General features: G+C 38.7%; 1 protein-coding gene across 1 annotated transcript in view; it reads left to right on the forward strand.

Annotated features, from left to right (window-relative positions):
• Positions 1-8,256: 8,256 nt before the first annotated feature.
• CD200R1 (CD200 receptor 1) overlaps positions 8,257-16,624 on the forward strand; it is a 41,175-nt gene continuing 32,807 nt past the window's right edge. The window contains 1 exon segment of the mRNA XM_033211280.1: positions 8,257-8,617. Within this exon segment, the coding sequence (XP_033067171.1) occupies positions 8,551-8,617 (67 nt within the window). The 5' untranslated portion in view covers positions 8,257-8,550.

Below are 16,624 nucleotides of genomic sequence, written 5' to 3' on the forward strand. Positions count from 1 at the left end.
ACTGATGAAACTTAGTTTGGCTGGATATGAAATTCTGGGTTGAAAATTCTTTTCTTTAAGAACGTTGAATATTGGCCCCCACTCTCTTCTGGCTTGTAGAGTTTCTGCCGAGAGATCTGCTGTTAGTCTGATGGGCTTCCCTTTGTGGGTAACCCGACCTTTCTCTCTGGCTGCCCTTAAGATTTTTTCCTTCATTTCAACTTTGGTGAATCTGGCAATGATGTGTCTTGGAGTTGCTCTTCTGGAGGAGTATCTTTGTGGCGTTCTCTGTATTTCCTGAATTTGAATGTTGGTCTGCCCTACTAGGTTGGGGAAGTTCTCCTGGATGATATCCTGAAGAGTGTTTTCCAACTTGGTTCCATTTTCCCCCTCACTTTCAGGCACCCCAATCAGACGTAGATTTGGTCTTTTTACATAATCCCATACTTCTTGCAGGCTTTGTTCATTTCTTTTTCTTCTTTTTTCTTTTGGTTTCTCTTCTCGCTTCATTTCATTCATTTGATCCTCAATCGCTGATACTCTTTCTTCCAGTTGATCGAGTCGGTTACTGAAGCTTGTGCATTTGTCACGTATTTCTCGTGTCATGGTTTTCATCTCTGTCATTTCGTTTATGATCTTCTCTGCATTAATTAGTCTAGCTGTCAATTCTTCCACTCTTTTTTCAAGATTTTTAGTTTCTTTGCGCTGGGTACGTAATTCCTCCTTTAGCTCTGAGAAGTTTGATGGGCTGAAGCCTTCTTCTCTCATCTCGTCAAAGTCATTCTCTGACCAGCTTTGATCCGTTGCTGGCGATGGGCTGCGCTCCTTTGCACGGGGAGATGCGCTCTTATTTTTTGAATTTCCAGCTTTTCTGCCCTGCTTCTTCCCCATCTTTGTGCTTTTATCTGTCTCTGGTCTTTGATGACGGTGACGTACTGATGGGGTTTTGGTGTAGGTGTCCTTCCTGTTTGATAGTTTTCCGTCTGACAGTCAGAAGGACTGTCTGTTGGTCTGTTGGAGATTGCTTGAGGTCCAATCCAGACCCTGTTTGCCTGGGTATCAGCAGCAGAGGTTGCCGAAGATAGAATATTGCTGAACAGCGAGTGTACCTGTCTGATTCTTCCTTTGGAAGTTTCCTCTCAGGGATGACTCCACCCTGTGAGGTGTGGGGTGTCAGACTGCCCCTAGTGGGGGATGTCTCCCAGCTAGGCTACTCAGGGGTCAGGGACCCACCTGAGCAGGCAGTCTGTCCGTTCTCGGATCTCAACCTCCGCGTTGGGAGATCCAGGGCTCTCCCCAAAACTGTCAGACAGAGTCGTTCGCCTCTGCACCGGCCCCCGCTGCTGTCCCTATTGGACCTCAGCTGTGGGCTGTCCCCAGAGGTGGAGTCTACAGAGACAGGCAGGTTTCCTTGAGCTGCTGTGAGCTCCACCCAGTTCGAGCTTCCCAGCAGCTTTGTTTACCTACTTAAGCCTCAGCAATGGCGGGCGCCCCTCCCCCAGCCTGGCTGCTACCTTGCGGATAGATCCCCGCAGACTGCTGTGTTAGCAGTGAGGGAGGCTCCGTGGGCGTGGGACCCTCCCGGCCAGGTGTGGGATATATTCTCCTGGTGTGCCTGTTTCCTTAAAGCGCAGTATTGGGGTGGGAGTTACCCGATTTTCCAGGTGTTATGTGTCTCAGTTCCCCTGGCTAGGAAAACGGATTTCCTTCCCCCTTGTGCTTCCAGGTGAGGCGATGCCTCGCCCTGCTTCAGCTCACGCTGGTCAGGCTGCAGCAGCTGACCAGCACCGATTGTCCGGCACTCCCTAGAGAGATGACCCCAGTACCTCAGTTGAAAATGCAGAAATCACCGGTCTTCTGTGTCACTCGCGCTGGGAGTTGGAGACTGGAGCTGTTCCTATTCGGCCATCTTGCTCCGCCCCCCCCGAGGTGATTCTTGATTGCTAGTATTTATAGACTCCTGGCAGAAGCAAATGAAAATCTTCTCCAGAGGAAGACAAAAATTTGCAGGTCCTCAAATAATTTCCAATGTTTCTGCAATTTGAGAAAGAAAACACAATACCTGGCACGCGAGGAGACCAAACATCACAGAAAGAACCAATAGAGATTTACCTACAGCTACTTCAAGTATTGGAATGATCAGAGACTTTAATATTATTTTTATGTTTCAGGAGACAAAGGACTAAAAGTTTTGGTGGAAAACTAAAATTACAAAAATGGTAGCAGATTTGAAAAAGGAATCAAATAGCCTCTGAGAACAGGAAAAAAAAAAAAAATACGGTAACCCAAAACTAAGAGGCTGAACTGAAATTCGAACCCAGGAAGTTCAACTTAGGAGCCATAACCTTAAAAGCTACTCTCAAAATTAGGTGAAAAATTGTGACATTCTTAAACTCCAAATGTAACTAATTAGTGTTTAGCCAACTAAAATTATTTTTCAGTTTTTCACTGAAAACATTATCTTATAAAAGTTAGACAGGATGGTCAAATATGTAATTTGGGGACAAAATTTTTAAGCCACTGATACAATAAAACCATGATGAATCAACAGAACATTTACCATTTCCTTGAGAAAGGCCCAATAAAATTTGAATAAAATTTCAGGCAAATACAAGCTTCTATGACTGATATAATTTTCATGCTTCATATTCTTTTGTTAGAAAGTTATATAGAACTAATTTACTTATTAATACTGTCTGAGACATTTAAGGTAAACCCACTTGGCTCAGTCTAGAATATTTCTTTTTAAAATGTCCTATTCTTCTTGACTTTAATGTTACGGTGATCTGGAGATCAGATGATACTTGTCTCTCTTCAGCGTGCTTTGCCTTGATGTTAGTTTTTAGCCAGGGTATATGATTGGGTTTCTCCTTTAAAAAATTTCTTTCCATATATTCTGGACTTCTCAGTTGACACAGATGAAAATTACCTGACTACCTCAGGTAGGAAATATCTTAATGCAGAGCTCCTTCAAGGTTATATTTTTGACAAGATTTTCCATTAATTTGGTTTCTTGGGAATGAAAGACAATTGACTGAGTGGAATATCATTGTACTTGAGACTAGAATTAGAGTAGATTATTTTTCAACATTTATTCAATTGGCAGACAAACACTGTGGGGTACCATCAACGCCCTTCAGTAAAGGACTTTGTTGCTCCGGTGTTGATAGTGTTTTCCACAGTTCAGGGATCGGCCTCTTCATGGATTGCCTTACCCAAGGTCATGGTCCTTCCTGTGGCTATAACAAATGACTCATAGATGCAGAAGTGTAAAGATCTGGCCATTTCAGGACAACAGAGGACAACTCAAAGGGTCAGTTTCAGATCTATAGCTCCCCATAGGGTTAGCTGAGTCTGGTGTGGGACTACTGTACAGTGTGGTTTCCTATGCCCACATCAGTTTCTCTTCCTTCTTATCCCCAAGTGAGGGTCTGAGGTTACTCCTTAATATAATAACAATCCTTCACGTTAAACTCCATCTTGGAGTTTGCATTCCAGGGTACCCAAAAGTGGCAGTCTTCACAAATTTTCATGCAGTGAGGTAGGGAATCTATCTTTTATCCATCCATCCATCCATTTATCTATTTCTTTACACTGCTGCTTTTAAAACAATTTCTAAATTTTATAGAGATGGGCTGTCACTATGTTGCCCAGGCTCGTCTCAAACTCCTGGGCTCAAGTGATCCTCCTGCCTCAACTTCCCAAAGCGTTGGGAATACAGGCATGAGCCACCATGCCTGGCAGCACTGTTGTTTTTATTAAACCATCCTGGCAACTCAAAAGATTCATTTTTATTTTTTTCAGCAACATTTCTTCAGGGTATGATATCTATACTATCCATCAGGTAGTCATTTGTTATGTTTCAGCAGTTTCCAAAAGATGTAAATTAAATGTATGTTTAGGCATGTTAGCATCCTTTGTGATCAAAATCTTAATGTGCAGCTATTTTTGAATTTGCTAGATAAATTTACAAAAATCTTAGCATTGGTTTCATCAAATTGTCTCCAGGGGGCAGCAGAGAGTAATCTTAATGCAAATAGATGATTAGAAACAGCACAGGGTTTGCTTATTTGTTTAAACAAAACAGACCAATTATGAGAAGATAAAGAAGAAAGAGTGAATGAATACATAAATAGATTCAGTAGGGATTAGGAATATGGGGGATGTATTGGAGACAAAACAGAGTTACCACCTTCAAAAAAGTAGATAGTAAAGGAGAGACTAATTAGCTACATAGCTTAAGAAGTAGACTTAAGAAATTTCACTTTGGAGTGAATCCTGTTTCTATCACTTATCAACTGTGTGGCTTTTGACGATTTACATAACTTCTCTGCTTTGAGTTTCCTCAATGGTAAATGGTATTTACTATATAGGATTGTTGAGATAATTAAATTAGGTAATATTTATAAACTGCTTAGAACAAGACCAGGGTATTAAGCTTAGGGCTTGACAAATATTTGCTGTGGATCTGACCAGTGAGATTTGCAGTTGATATTTAGCTAAATATAAAATGTGATTACTAATTTCTCTACTCTGATTTTGCTTATTTTGATACTGCACACATTTGATTTTCAAACATCGATTTCTCCATTTTCCTTTTTGTATAATCTGTAAAATTATAATGAAAAATAATCATTAATTCCAATATGATATATTTTTTCTTTTTAAGAATTTTTATGCATGTGACATAGATCAACCATATATTAGGAATAAAAAATGTCAAGAAAAATCAATATAATAGTCGATATAAAAATAGAAATATGCACTTTTTGAGGCTCTTTTAAGTTACCATTTAGTCCATTTAATGATTGTCCATGGAGGAAGATACAGGATTTCAGATGAGTCTTGAGAGCGTGGGTCAATGAAGGTTACAGAGAGGTAAACTGGAAAATAGAAAATGGAATATGGCCAGGAAAGCAGTCTTTTTATGCAATTGTATGCTGAATTATCACATTTTTGTGGTAATTCATTAGATTCAAATCTGTAGTTATTGTACAAGGGAGCAGAGAGGAAGTAAAGAAAAGAGTAGAGTGTTGTAGAGTTTGAGTCCCTTAAAATCCTTTAGACTATTAGGTATTGTTCTTTTTACCTCTGTGAAATTGGTATATTACCACTTGGCTAGCAGGACAGAGTAGATTGAGGGAATTAGGACTAAGTGTTTAGCTAGTATATTTGTGTGAGCGTGTGTGCATATATGTTTGTGTGTGCACACATGCGTGTGTATAGAAGGGTAAGTCAGGCCAGATGTCTAAGCCAGAGAGTTCACCAAAAGTAACAGTGACAAGGCAAGTAGTTATTGGCCCATTTTGCAAGAATCACATCCAGAAAATTTAGCTACGGTAGGAAGGGCAGGCAGGTGCTGAAGTTCTCAGCAGTCAAGACTCAAATATAAGAGGTAAATGAGTAGGCAGTGGTACTGGGGAACAAAGGGTCCAAGGAACAAGAAGTCAGGAATAAAAGTCCATAGAGTCTTTGCAGTAAGTATTCAAGAGTCATGCAAAGCTCCTACATAATGGGGAGGGATCCCAAGGGCAAGGCTGCAACATTTCATCTTAAATGGTTTCAGTGTGGCTAAGTCTGAATCTGACATAGGAGAGAAAGATATACACCTGATTGGAAGAAGTTTACTTCAACAACATTTACAGGTACCTACATCAATTTTCAGTTTATTGCAGTTAATAAATTGAGTAAACGAACCATGCTGGTTTGGGGACATTATGGCCTAAAGTAGTTCTAATTTACTAAAGCTTCTGTGTCTTTTTGTTGTGGCTACAACATTAATTGGCATTACATTGTTCTGTTTGTTTCTCTTATGCTATGATTCTTAATTGGTATTATTGAAGGAGAATTGGAAAACTGGTAGAGTAAAAGATTTGGGTTTCTGACTTGAACGACACCTGTTTCTTGATCCTTTTTCATTCTTTTGCTTTGCTTCCTGGGTCCTGTGCCCAAGGGACCCAACCAGGGAGAATTTGGGGCCTTTAGATTTTTTAGAGAGGTGCATTTACCAGACACATCTTTCTCTAATTATACTCACTTTTATGGCATGTCTTGGATGATTATGTTAACAAACTTTTAGTCCCTTTATTGTTTTAAACATTCATGGTCCATTAAAGGTAGAAGGTGGGAGTTGAGAGGTTACAGGCGTGTGGTTTGGGGTTGGAGAGGATGAGGGACCAGGGAGAGAAACTGTCATCCTGCCAAATCTATTTTGCGAATTTTATGGTTTTTTTATACCCATCACTTGATTCTTAAACTGCCGATTGCAGATTGTGGTCTGACCTCAGGTGAGTGCATTGGAGTGTGTCTATGAAAGTTGTTGCCTGAAATTTCAAAGTAGAGGAGCTGAGTGAAAAGAACACAGGGCTAGAAAATATAACACATTTTATTCCCAGCTGTGCCAACAAATCGCTTTGAGGCCCTAGGCCATTTAGCCCTTCTGTGGTTTAGTTTTGGCTATGTCATTGAGCAGATATTAAAATAAATGATCTCCAAGAATTTTTGATGACATGAGAAAAAGCTAATGTCAATATAACATAAACAGATACAAACTTGAGTAAGAAACTTTCCCAGTATCACTGGACTAGTAATTGCACAACAGAAACTTAACCCTATGTCTCTCTGTATCCTAAACCAGTGTGAATTTTAACTTTAACTTCCCTCTGCTCACTGCAACCTCTACCTCCTGGGATCAAGCGATTCTCATGCCTCAGCCTCCCAAGTAGCTGGGACTACAGATGAGTGCCATCACACCTGGCTAATTTTTTTTTTTTAAGTAGAGATGGAATTTGGAGTTTTGTCACGTTGCCCAGGCTGGTCTTGAACTCCTGAGCTCAGTCAATCTGCCCTCTTCGGCCTCCCAATGTGCTAGGATTACAGGCATGAGCCACTACTCCCGGCCAACTTTAACTGCTATGTGGTGGAAAACCAGAATGTTACCCATATTTTAAATGATGTATTCTCACTAATTTTCCAACACCTGGTGAAACATTAGACAGAAGAAAAGACACTTTTTGTTATGGTCTTCCCATTGTCATAGCTCATACCCTCAAGAGTTCCATGCCCTCAAGGACCGGATTTCACTGTCTTCATCAAATTAATTAATTGGAAAAAAAGCTTGAGAAGGGGAAGGGGGGAAATACTTATAATGTTTGGCAAGAAGGAAGATGAAACTGCTAACTGAGAAAAAAAAATGCATGCTGTTTTATCTTTTTCCTGTTTGCAATGTTTTCTTCCCCTTCCTGTATAGTTTTGCCTTGGGGTAGAAAATTCTTAGCATATAGAATATTTTTCCCTCTCTCAGACATAACTTAAAAGCGTAGTAACTAGCAACATTAAGGAAGAGGTTTTTTTTGTTGTTGTTCGTTTGTTGGTGGTGGGGGGAAGTCTGAATTCCAGATGTGTGGCAACTAAAAGATAGGTGATTATTTGTAATTTGGTTAAAATGATCAGTCTGATTCTCCAAAGGTGAAACTGAATGGCAGTGAGTACTGAGTTCTGTTAAACAGAATGCCCTCACCCCAATAAGGTAGATACCTACGTCCGAATTACTGAAACCTGTGAATATGTTACCTTGTGTGGCAAAAAGGACTTTGCAGATGTGATTAAATTAAGGATCTTGAAATTAGGAGATCATGTTGGATTATTTGGGTGGACTGAAAATAATCACAAGGTATTTACAAAAGGGAGGCAGAAGGGTCACAGTCAGAGAAGGAGATGTGACGGTGGACCAGAAGTCCAAATGATGTAGCTACAAGCCAAGAAATGCAGGCATTCTCAAGTCGCTGGAAAGGACAGGGAACAAATTCTGCCCGAGCCTCCAGATGGAGTGCAGCCCTTCCAACACCTTGATTTTAGTCCCCTAAGGTCCATTTCAGACTTCTGATCACCAGAACTGTAAGATAATAAATGTTATGTTGTCTTAAGCCACTGAGTTTATGGTAATTTATTACAGTAGCAATAGGAAGCTAATACACTTATGATGTTTACAGGGTTGTGTGTTGACTCCCATTATAGACAGTAATTTCACACAATAATTTTCAAGGAAAAATACTGTATTCCAGACTTGAATACTAAGGCCATAAAGCTCTTCAACCTGGAGAAAGCCTCTAAAAGTTATCATGAATGGGAAATTTACAAGGATGGGCCAAAATAGATCAATATTCTGTTTTACTTTTTGGTGCAAGTTTAGACAAATCTGTTTATCTCGGACATGTTCAGTGCCTTACTGTAAAATTTATCTGTGTACAGCAGAAGTGAGAGGAGAACCAATGAGCTGAGAGATAATTCAATCAATCTGCTTCCTCCGTCTTTGCTTCAGAGCTTCATACAGGAAATCTATTGCTGTGTCAAGTTCCAGAGAAAAGCTTCGTTCGTCCAAGTTACTAACCAGGCTAAACCACATAGACGTGAAGGAAGGGTCTAGAAGGAAGGGAGTGCTCCACTGTTGATGGGGTAAGAGGATCCTGTACCGAGAAGCTGACCAGAGAGGGTCTCACCATGCACACAGTTCCTTCTGTACCTGTGTGGAGGAAAAGTACTGAGTGAAGGGCAGAAAAAGAGAAAACAGAAATGCTCTGCCCTTGGAGAACTGCTAACCTAGGGCTACTGTTGATTTTGGCTGTCTTCTTAGTGGCTGGTAAGTTTGAATTCTCTTTGGGAGAACAGTGAGAAACCTGGTCTCAGATCTTCCTTAGTTTATTTTTTGTCTGTCTTCTGGGGCAATGCAAATCAATTGCAATAATAGATATAGGGGGTTGCTAAATACGGGTTACTCCCATGTCTAGTTTACTTTAGCATCCTTTTTTCCGGTGTCTTGCTTATTTTACTTTGTATCCTACTACAATATACAGATCTCTATAATTTGTCTTACTGCCTACTTCCTTATTTCCTGTTTTTTGAACAAGGCAGGATAAATCAAATACATACTAGCAGCAATCAAAGGCACTTAGGTTCTCTTTATCTTATTCTCTGCCCCCACCCCCTTTTCTGAGACAGGGTCTTGCTCTGTTGCCCAGGCAGGCGTGCAGTGGTGCAATCATGGCTCACTGCAGCCTGTAACTCCAGGGCTCAAGCAGTCCTCCCACTCAGCCTCCTGAGTGTCTAGGACTACAGATATGTACCACTATGCTTGGCAAATTTTTAAAATTTTTGATAGAGATAGAGTCTTGCTATATTGTCCATGCTGGTCTTGAGCTCCTGGCTTCCAATGATTCTCCCACCTCAGACTCCCAAAGCATTGGGATTACAGGCATGAGCCACTGCACCCAGCCTCTTCTCTCTTAAATTTTTTCTTAAAAAATAAGAACCCAAATAAAATGAAATGATATATACCCAAAGGAAAAAAAAAAAAAAATAAGAACCCTGACTCATTTAGGTCCACATTGCCAGTAGCATAGATGAGGACAGTTTATTGCTTTCTGTCACTTTTGATGATCAGGCACTTAAAAAATATAATATGCTTACAGTTATAGTGGTGTGTCTGTGATGTATGTCTGTATTTATCTTCCAGATGTGTGGGCTGTAAGAGCCACTACGAGTTAGAGAACACACTCTTCAACATCTAGGTTCCTATAGAAGTTATAGAGAACTTGGGCCACTGTGGGGGTGTCCTGGTTTCACTGTAGAAGGTTAGGAGTTGGTGTGGGAGGGAGTTTTCAGGTTTCACTTTTAGTAGACAGAGCAGCTGCAAGGGAAGAGTATAGTTGGTTTTAAATGTTACAATTTGATAACTGAAAGAAGAAAAGGCATTTTTCCTAATTTCTGAATGACTTCCAGCAAAAAATCTACTTTCCACATGTTAATCTTACTAGTGAGCACATGCAAAATAATGATACTCTATGACTGTACCTTTCTATTGAGAATTTTCACATGCTTTTCCCCCTTTGATGTGCACAGCAACCCAGTGAGTTAGACATGGAAGACACCTCTCCATTTTACAAAGGTAGAAACGGAGGCGTAGAGAGGTAAAATAATTTGCCCAAGGTTAGATATGACTAGTGTGCGGCAGAATCACAATCAGCAATGATATGCATCAGTAAGCAACACTAAACATTTGAGTGGGCAATTTTCCTCATTATTTAACCATTGTGCTTTTCACCGAAGAACATCAGTGAAAAAAGTCAAGCTGATGCTTAGTTTTAGCCTTAATAGACTGTTCCTCACCTAAAATAGTCAAGTGATCTGAACCTTTCAGTAGTTGAGATCTCGTTGTAGAAAGCTCTTCTAGAAACTTGTGCAGGACCCAGCTTGGCTGGGGCAGCCACATAGGCCAGGAGCTGTTTATGTCACATTGCACTGTTACTTCTGGGAAAAGGAAAAAAAAAATGATTAAAACAAAATTTATAATTTTCAATTTTAAAGGTTGAAAAGTTTAAATTTTGAAACTATTTCTGAACACAACTGGGAAAGACTACGTATATCAGATCATGAGGTCTATGCTTATGTTACTGTAAAGTTATTAAATGTTTGAAGTCAAGATGTAAAAAAAATATTACTTTACATGTAGTGATTTGGTGTGATAGGTTTACCATGACATGATTTAGAATAATGTGAAGCACACCACTTGGGGAAATGACTTTATGTCTTTATTGCTAAAACTGCTATGTTATTAATATTGCCAAACAGAAAGAACAAGGGAACAATTTTGTACAAGATAAATTCACAAAGGAACAAGGGAGCTAATGATTTAAATGGAAAACATAGTATTCATTTGGCTTCCGTATTTTTGTTTACTTATTTGCTTATAACTTCAAGCAGCTTGGTAGTTAGTAAACAAGATTTATCTAGAAAAAACCTGAGGGGAAAAATGAAAACAACCTAAATTATGCACATCAGAGCAATATTCCCAACCTTGTACCTGGTCCCCTTCCTGGGCACTCCCCATACCCAGTGCCACTTCTTTCTCCTTCTTTTAGCCCTATTGTCTTCTAGATTTTTTTGTATATGTTCAAATTATATTTTGGTGTTCCAATTAAAATTATTCCATCTTTTATAAAAGCTACTGATTTTGTGATTATGAGTTACTGAAAAGGAACCCTCCACTTCTTTCCTTCTTTGGGCTAATTTTTATTCATTTATTGTTGTCTTCCACTAGAGGACAGACAGTAACAACAAGAGGAGATAAAAATCAAGACAAGGCTCTAAGGTAGCTTTGGCAGATTTGCAAACAATGGAAAAAGATTAAAAACAATTGTGCAAAAGAAGGGTTTTGTCCTTATTAATAATTTTAGTCCCATCTTCCTTTTCTAGTTTGCAGTATTGGAGAATTTACGTTATAATACTTTATAGGTGTGTTTTTCTCTAAATGTTCATGCTTAAGCAATTAATTAAAAGTCCTTATTAATGTGTGTGTGTGTGTGTGTGTGTGTGTATAGAATAGTGCCTAAAAGTTATTAGCAATCTAAATTAGAAAGACAAAGGTAAGATGAAACAATTGGTGAACATTTAAAATCAGTAAGTCTTGAAATTGTATATGAAACTAGGACAAATCTAAAGCAGGGAGAAATTACAGTGGGTTGGAGTTGTGGAAGATTTTATGGAGATGGGTCTTGAGCTAGGCTTTGAATGACAGGTTTGGATAAATGGGGAAATGCAGAAAAAGGAATTGGAAGGATGGGATGTGTAGCATGTGCAAATGCAAGGTGCTTCAGAGAGAGAGAAAGAGCTGTAGCTTGCAGGAACAGAGATTGTGTGTTAAATGATAATAGGAAATAAGGCTGGATTTTGGGAGTCCTTAATAGCTCAATAAAAGAACCTGGGTGTTAGTCAGTAGACAATGAGGAGCCATCTGTTCTTTGGTGAACAGGAAAATTTATAATTGAGTAGGATTTTTGGAGAATAATGTGGTAACAGTGTCCCATTGAGTGGCAGTGGCACTAGGTAAAATATTTATTTTGAAACATGAGTCAAGAGCTTCTACCCTGGGGTTCTCATTTGAAAAAAGTTATGTGATGCCACTGAGATATATATGTGACTGAGAAGGGAGTTACGTTGTGGAGGAAGATGTTAAGTTCAGTAGAGGGAGGACAAGTAGGAGGAAAATTCCTGCAGATACTTGGAAATACAGTCAGCCCTCTGTATTGCATCCCTGGATTCAACCAACTTCTGTTGAAAATATAAAGGGAAAAAATAGATTATTTCATTAGTACTGCACATATACAGATTTTGTTGTCATTTCCTAAATAATTCAGTATAATAGCTACTTGTATATTATTTACATTGTATTAGGTATTATAAGCAATCAGAGATGAAAGTATATGAGAGATTGAGCATAGGTTATATGAAGTACTACACCATTTTATATTAGGGATTTGAGCATCCTTGAATTTTGTAATCTCTGAGGGTCCTAGAACTAATCCCCCAAGGACACTGAGGGATGACTGTATAGAAAACTCTAGTGTTTGTGAATCATTCATGAAGTAGATGATCCATCCCACACAGAATAAACATAGGAACAACAAAAAAAAATTAGAATAAGCACTAGAGATATTTGGATTTGGGCTCTAAGAACCATACTTATCTCTTTCCAGTCTATAAAAGATAGGAAGATCTGAGAAGAGACAGGAAGGGAGCCAAAGTGGAGTATCAGTTGAGTGCTTAACTTCATGTAGGAGGAGATACTCTTCTGAAATTGAGGATTAAGATGAGACATTATATATAGGGATGCTAGTAGGTTGAGGATGCCAATAAGGTAATGGGAACAAATGAGAGAGTTTACAGTAGATAAATTTCCTCCCAGTAAGGTCATGAATATTTCAGTTAATGGTGTTTAGTTAATAAAATGACCCAGTTGTTGTTTGATTTTATGTTGTGTCTGAAAAATTAACCTGTACATTGATTAAAATGTGGTAACCCTCAACACATTTTTGCATCTTCTCCCTTATTATCACTCACATACATTTGTCAATTCCTGATTGGAATTTGGGAGCAGATCTGTGGTTATAAAATAGCTTTGGACTGTGTGATGCTAGTACCCCCTAAGAATCAAGTCAACAATCATTACTTTTTAAATAATAATAATAGTAATAAATATCACTGATTTATATAATTCATACAATAGGCACAGTCACAATCAGCCCTTTTTTTCCCAGGAAGAAATGACATTGTTCATGCATTAACACTAAGCAAGCAACTTCAGAGTTTTTCTCGCTAGAATTTATATGCCTAGACCCCATTCTAAGACCAAAATCTGGTTTGTATTTAAGGAAAGTAATACCAAAGAGTTCCAGGATTAAAGCAGGGCTAAAAGTTTTTCCATTTCTTTTTTGAGATAGGGTCTCACTCTATCTGTCACCCAGGCTAGAGTGTAGTGGTGCAATCATGGCTTACTGAGGCCTTCACCTCCCAGTCTCAGGTGATCCTCCTGTTTCAGACACCCAAGTGTCTGGGACTACAGGTGTGCACCACCATGCCAGGCTAATTTTTTTTTTTTTTTTTTTTTTTTGGTATTTTTTGTAGAGGCAGGGTTTTCCCATGTTGCCCAGGCTGGTCTTGAACTCCTGGATTCAAGTGATCCTCCTGCCTTGGCCTCCCAAAGTGTTGGAATTACAGGCATGAGTCACTGTACCTGGCCAGTTTTTCCACTTTTGAAGAAATAATTTTCTTTAAAAGTCTCTGCTACGTTGAGTTATTGATACTGTTGCAAGTTCTCTTAGAAATTAGACTCTGAGATAGAGTTTTGTGTACAGGATGCTTGTGAGCAGAGGGAGAAGTCTACCTGCAATCTCAACCAACTGACACCCTCACCTGACCCCACAGGGAGCTCAGGAGCTAGAGTGGCCTTAGAGAGGCCCTGCATTGAATAAAAATGGCTGGTCCTTTATATCTCCATCTAAATCAGTCACTGGATATGGGCTCCCCTGGAAAGGGTCTGACTTTGATCAAAGTAACTGAAGTCATCCCTAGAGAGGCTGAAAACTGAAGACGGTCTGTTGACAGTGATCCTAGTGGCAGGAACAAAAAGTCAAAGGTAATTGTTGGTGGCACATACTATGTCCACTCTAGTTGTCATTTCTAATACTCTTAATTCCTTCTTGAATTTCCAAGTTTCTACCTGGTATTATTTTCTTTCATCCTGAATAATTTCTGTTATTGTTGCTAGTAGTGTAGGTCTGCTAGTGAGGAGTTCTCTTAGTTCTTAGTTTTCTTTTTATATATATTTTCCCCAATATTTTGTCCTTCTGTTCTTTTGATTGAATAATTTCTATTGCTTTATATTCAAGTTCACTGACAATTACAATTTCCTTTCTCCTCTCCATTCTTCTGTAAAGCCCTAGTTAATATATTATTTTAGATATTGTATTTTTCAATTTTAAGATTTCCATTTATTTGTTAAAAGTTTTTTTTTTCTCTGCTGAGATTTTTCTGTGTTTTTATTCATTCATTGTGAGTGTATTTTTCTTTATGTCACTAAGCATAGCTGAATGTTGCTTTAAGACTCTTGTCTGAGAATTTGAGTGTCTGGGTCAGCTTGAAGTTGTTGGTGTCCCTTAATGTATTTTCTCCTAAGAATGGGCCACATTTTCCTTGTTCTTTGTAATTAAATAGTTTTATTTGGGTTTTGAATGTTACACAGATTCTGTTATATTACTGTGTTGATATTTTACTGGGTTGGACTCAAACTGCAAACTCTACCCCTTGAACAGCATCTCAAATCTCAGTTCTTTTATGGGTAGCTAATTTGCTTTGACTGTAACCTGCAATGTGTGGTTTAGAGTCATCAGAGATATGCGTAGAGTGTATGCAGAATTTGGAACTCATTTACTCTGACTCTTATCACTTTTCAGAGAGTAAGGTTGCCCTAAAATCTGCCTGCTGGTTCTTCAGAAAACTGTGGGTTTTCTATTAGAGTTTTAGCTGCCTACTGTGATATCCGCAGCCCTCTCTGGGGTTAACATCAGTAAAAATGGGGAAATAATGGGAACCTACACCCACAACTCTGAGTCCTTATTTCCTTCTTCCAAGCATTGACACCGTTCACGAATTTTTCTGCTTACTCCACTTTCCAGTAACCTCGGGTAGTTGTTTTTATATTTTGTCCACAATTTATAGTTCTTACCTGTGGAAACTCACTGGCCCATAAAGAAGTGAAACTTTCTTCAAATATACATATTTTAAAATATTATTGTATTTTTACACCAATATTGTTGTATTTTTACAACTAATATTGACTTAATGGTTATATTGTTTTGGATGTTAAAATTGAATATATTATTATGCCTTTTTGCTTTCTAAATTTTATCCATGCATTGGATGTTTTGGTACATTTCACTTTTCTCAATAAAATTTCATTCTTCTTTTCCACAATTTCTAGTAAAATTTCTAGATGCTAATTTAGATACCAATAGATACCAATTTCTAATACGAATACAACTCTGTGTTGGTTCTAAAGATCAGTTATGTAATTCTAACCACTAGCTGTTTCATCTTTAGAAATTGCTTAACTTCTTTTGACAGTAATTTCCTCATTTGTGAAATGAAGGAGATGTATGACACTATTAAGAAGTATAAAGCCTTCAGAAAGGAAGTACTTTAGAAACCTTCTAATTAAAAATGTTTCATTTTATACATGGGACAAATAAAGCCCAAGCGTGTATTTGGGATTGCTAATCATATCACACAGCTTTCTGGGGTATGAGCTGAGTTTTGAACACCTTCATAGTACAAAAATTAGAGGGGAAAGGGATGGGGCAAGTGTGTGGGAGGAAATCTATGACTTTTAGATGTGATACATTTGAAATGACAGCAAGTATTCAAGTGGGGATAAATTTTAGCTAAATGTTTGAGATTATTGCTTAGGAAAAATAAGTCAGAGCTAAAATGTGGGCAGGTTATTCTGTCAAACAGTAATTTAGAGTGTCTTTCATATATCAGTCCCTGTGCTTCATGCTGTGGACATTTGATCAAGACAGACACAGGTCCTGCTCTCATGGAGTTTAAATCTGCTGGGAAAGATAGATATTAAATCAATTACTGCAAATAAATAATATGCAAGTGCATAAGGATAAATATGGGGTGACATAGATATGTGTAATCAGTGAGTCTAATCTGGTTTGAGGATCAAGTTAGGCTTCTCCAAGGAAGTGATGTTTAAGATGAAGATGAACAGAAACAGTGAGGTAAGAAGAGTTGAGGGATGAACATTCCAGGCAGGTCAAACAGGCTTACATTCCAGGCAGGTCAAACAGGCTTACTGAAAGACAGAGGGAGCTAAACTGTGACCGGAGTGGTGAAAACAAGAGGAAATCACCTGTGTAGAGATCTAGTTGAAGTTCAAGGGATTGAGGAGCAAGAGGAGAGAAAGTGTAAAGAGAAAAAGCAACTGAGACTTTGGTGAATACTGACATTACGATGACCAAGGAGAAAGATAGCTTGCAGAAAAGATATGGGAGGAGGCAGTGAAGATAAGGAAGGAGACAGAGAAGGGAATGCATGGTGTAAGTGGGAAGGCTACGAAAGGGGTTTTAGAAGGAGAGGAAAGTGGTTAATTGTATTAAAGTCCACCAACAACTTAGGAATGCCAGCACTGAAAAGAAGCCAAAAGCTTGACTATAAAAGGGCTGGTGACCTTGAAAATTGCAGTTTGAGTGGATAGATGTGGGAGCAGCGAGATTGCTGGTATTGAGGAGGGAGTGGGTGGGAAGGA

This window comes from Trachypithecus francoisi, unplaced genomic scaffold, assembly GCF_009764315.1.
Source record: "Trachypithecus francoisi isolate TF-2019V2 unplaced genomic scaffold, Tfra_2.0 Lachesis_group0, whole genome shotgun sequence".
Lineage (NCBI taxonomy): Eukaryota > Metazoa > Chordata > Mammalia > Primates > Cercopithecidae > Trachypithecus > Trachypithecus francoisi.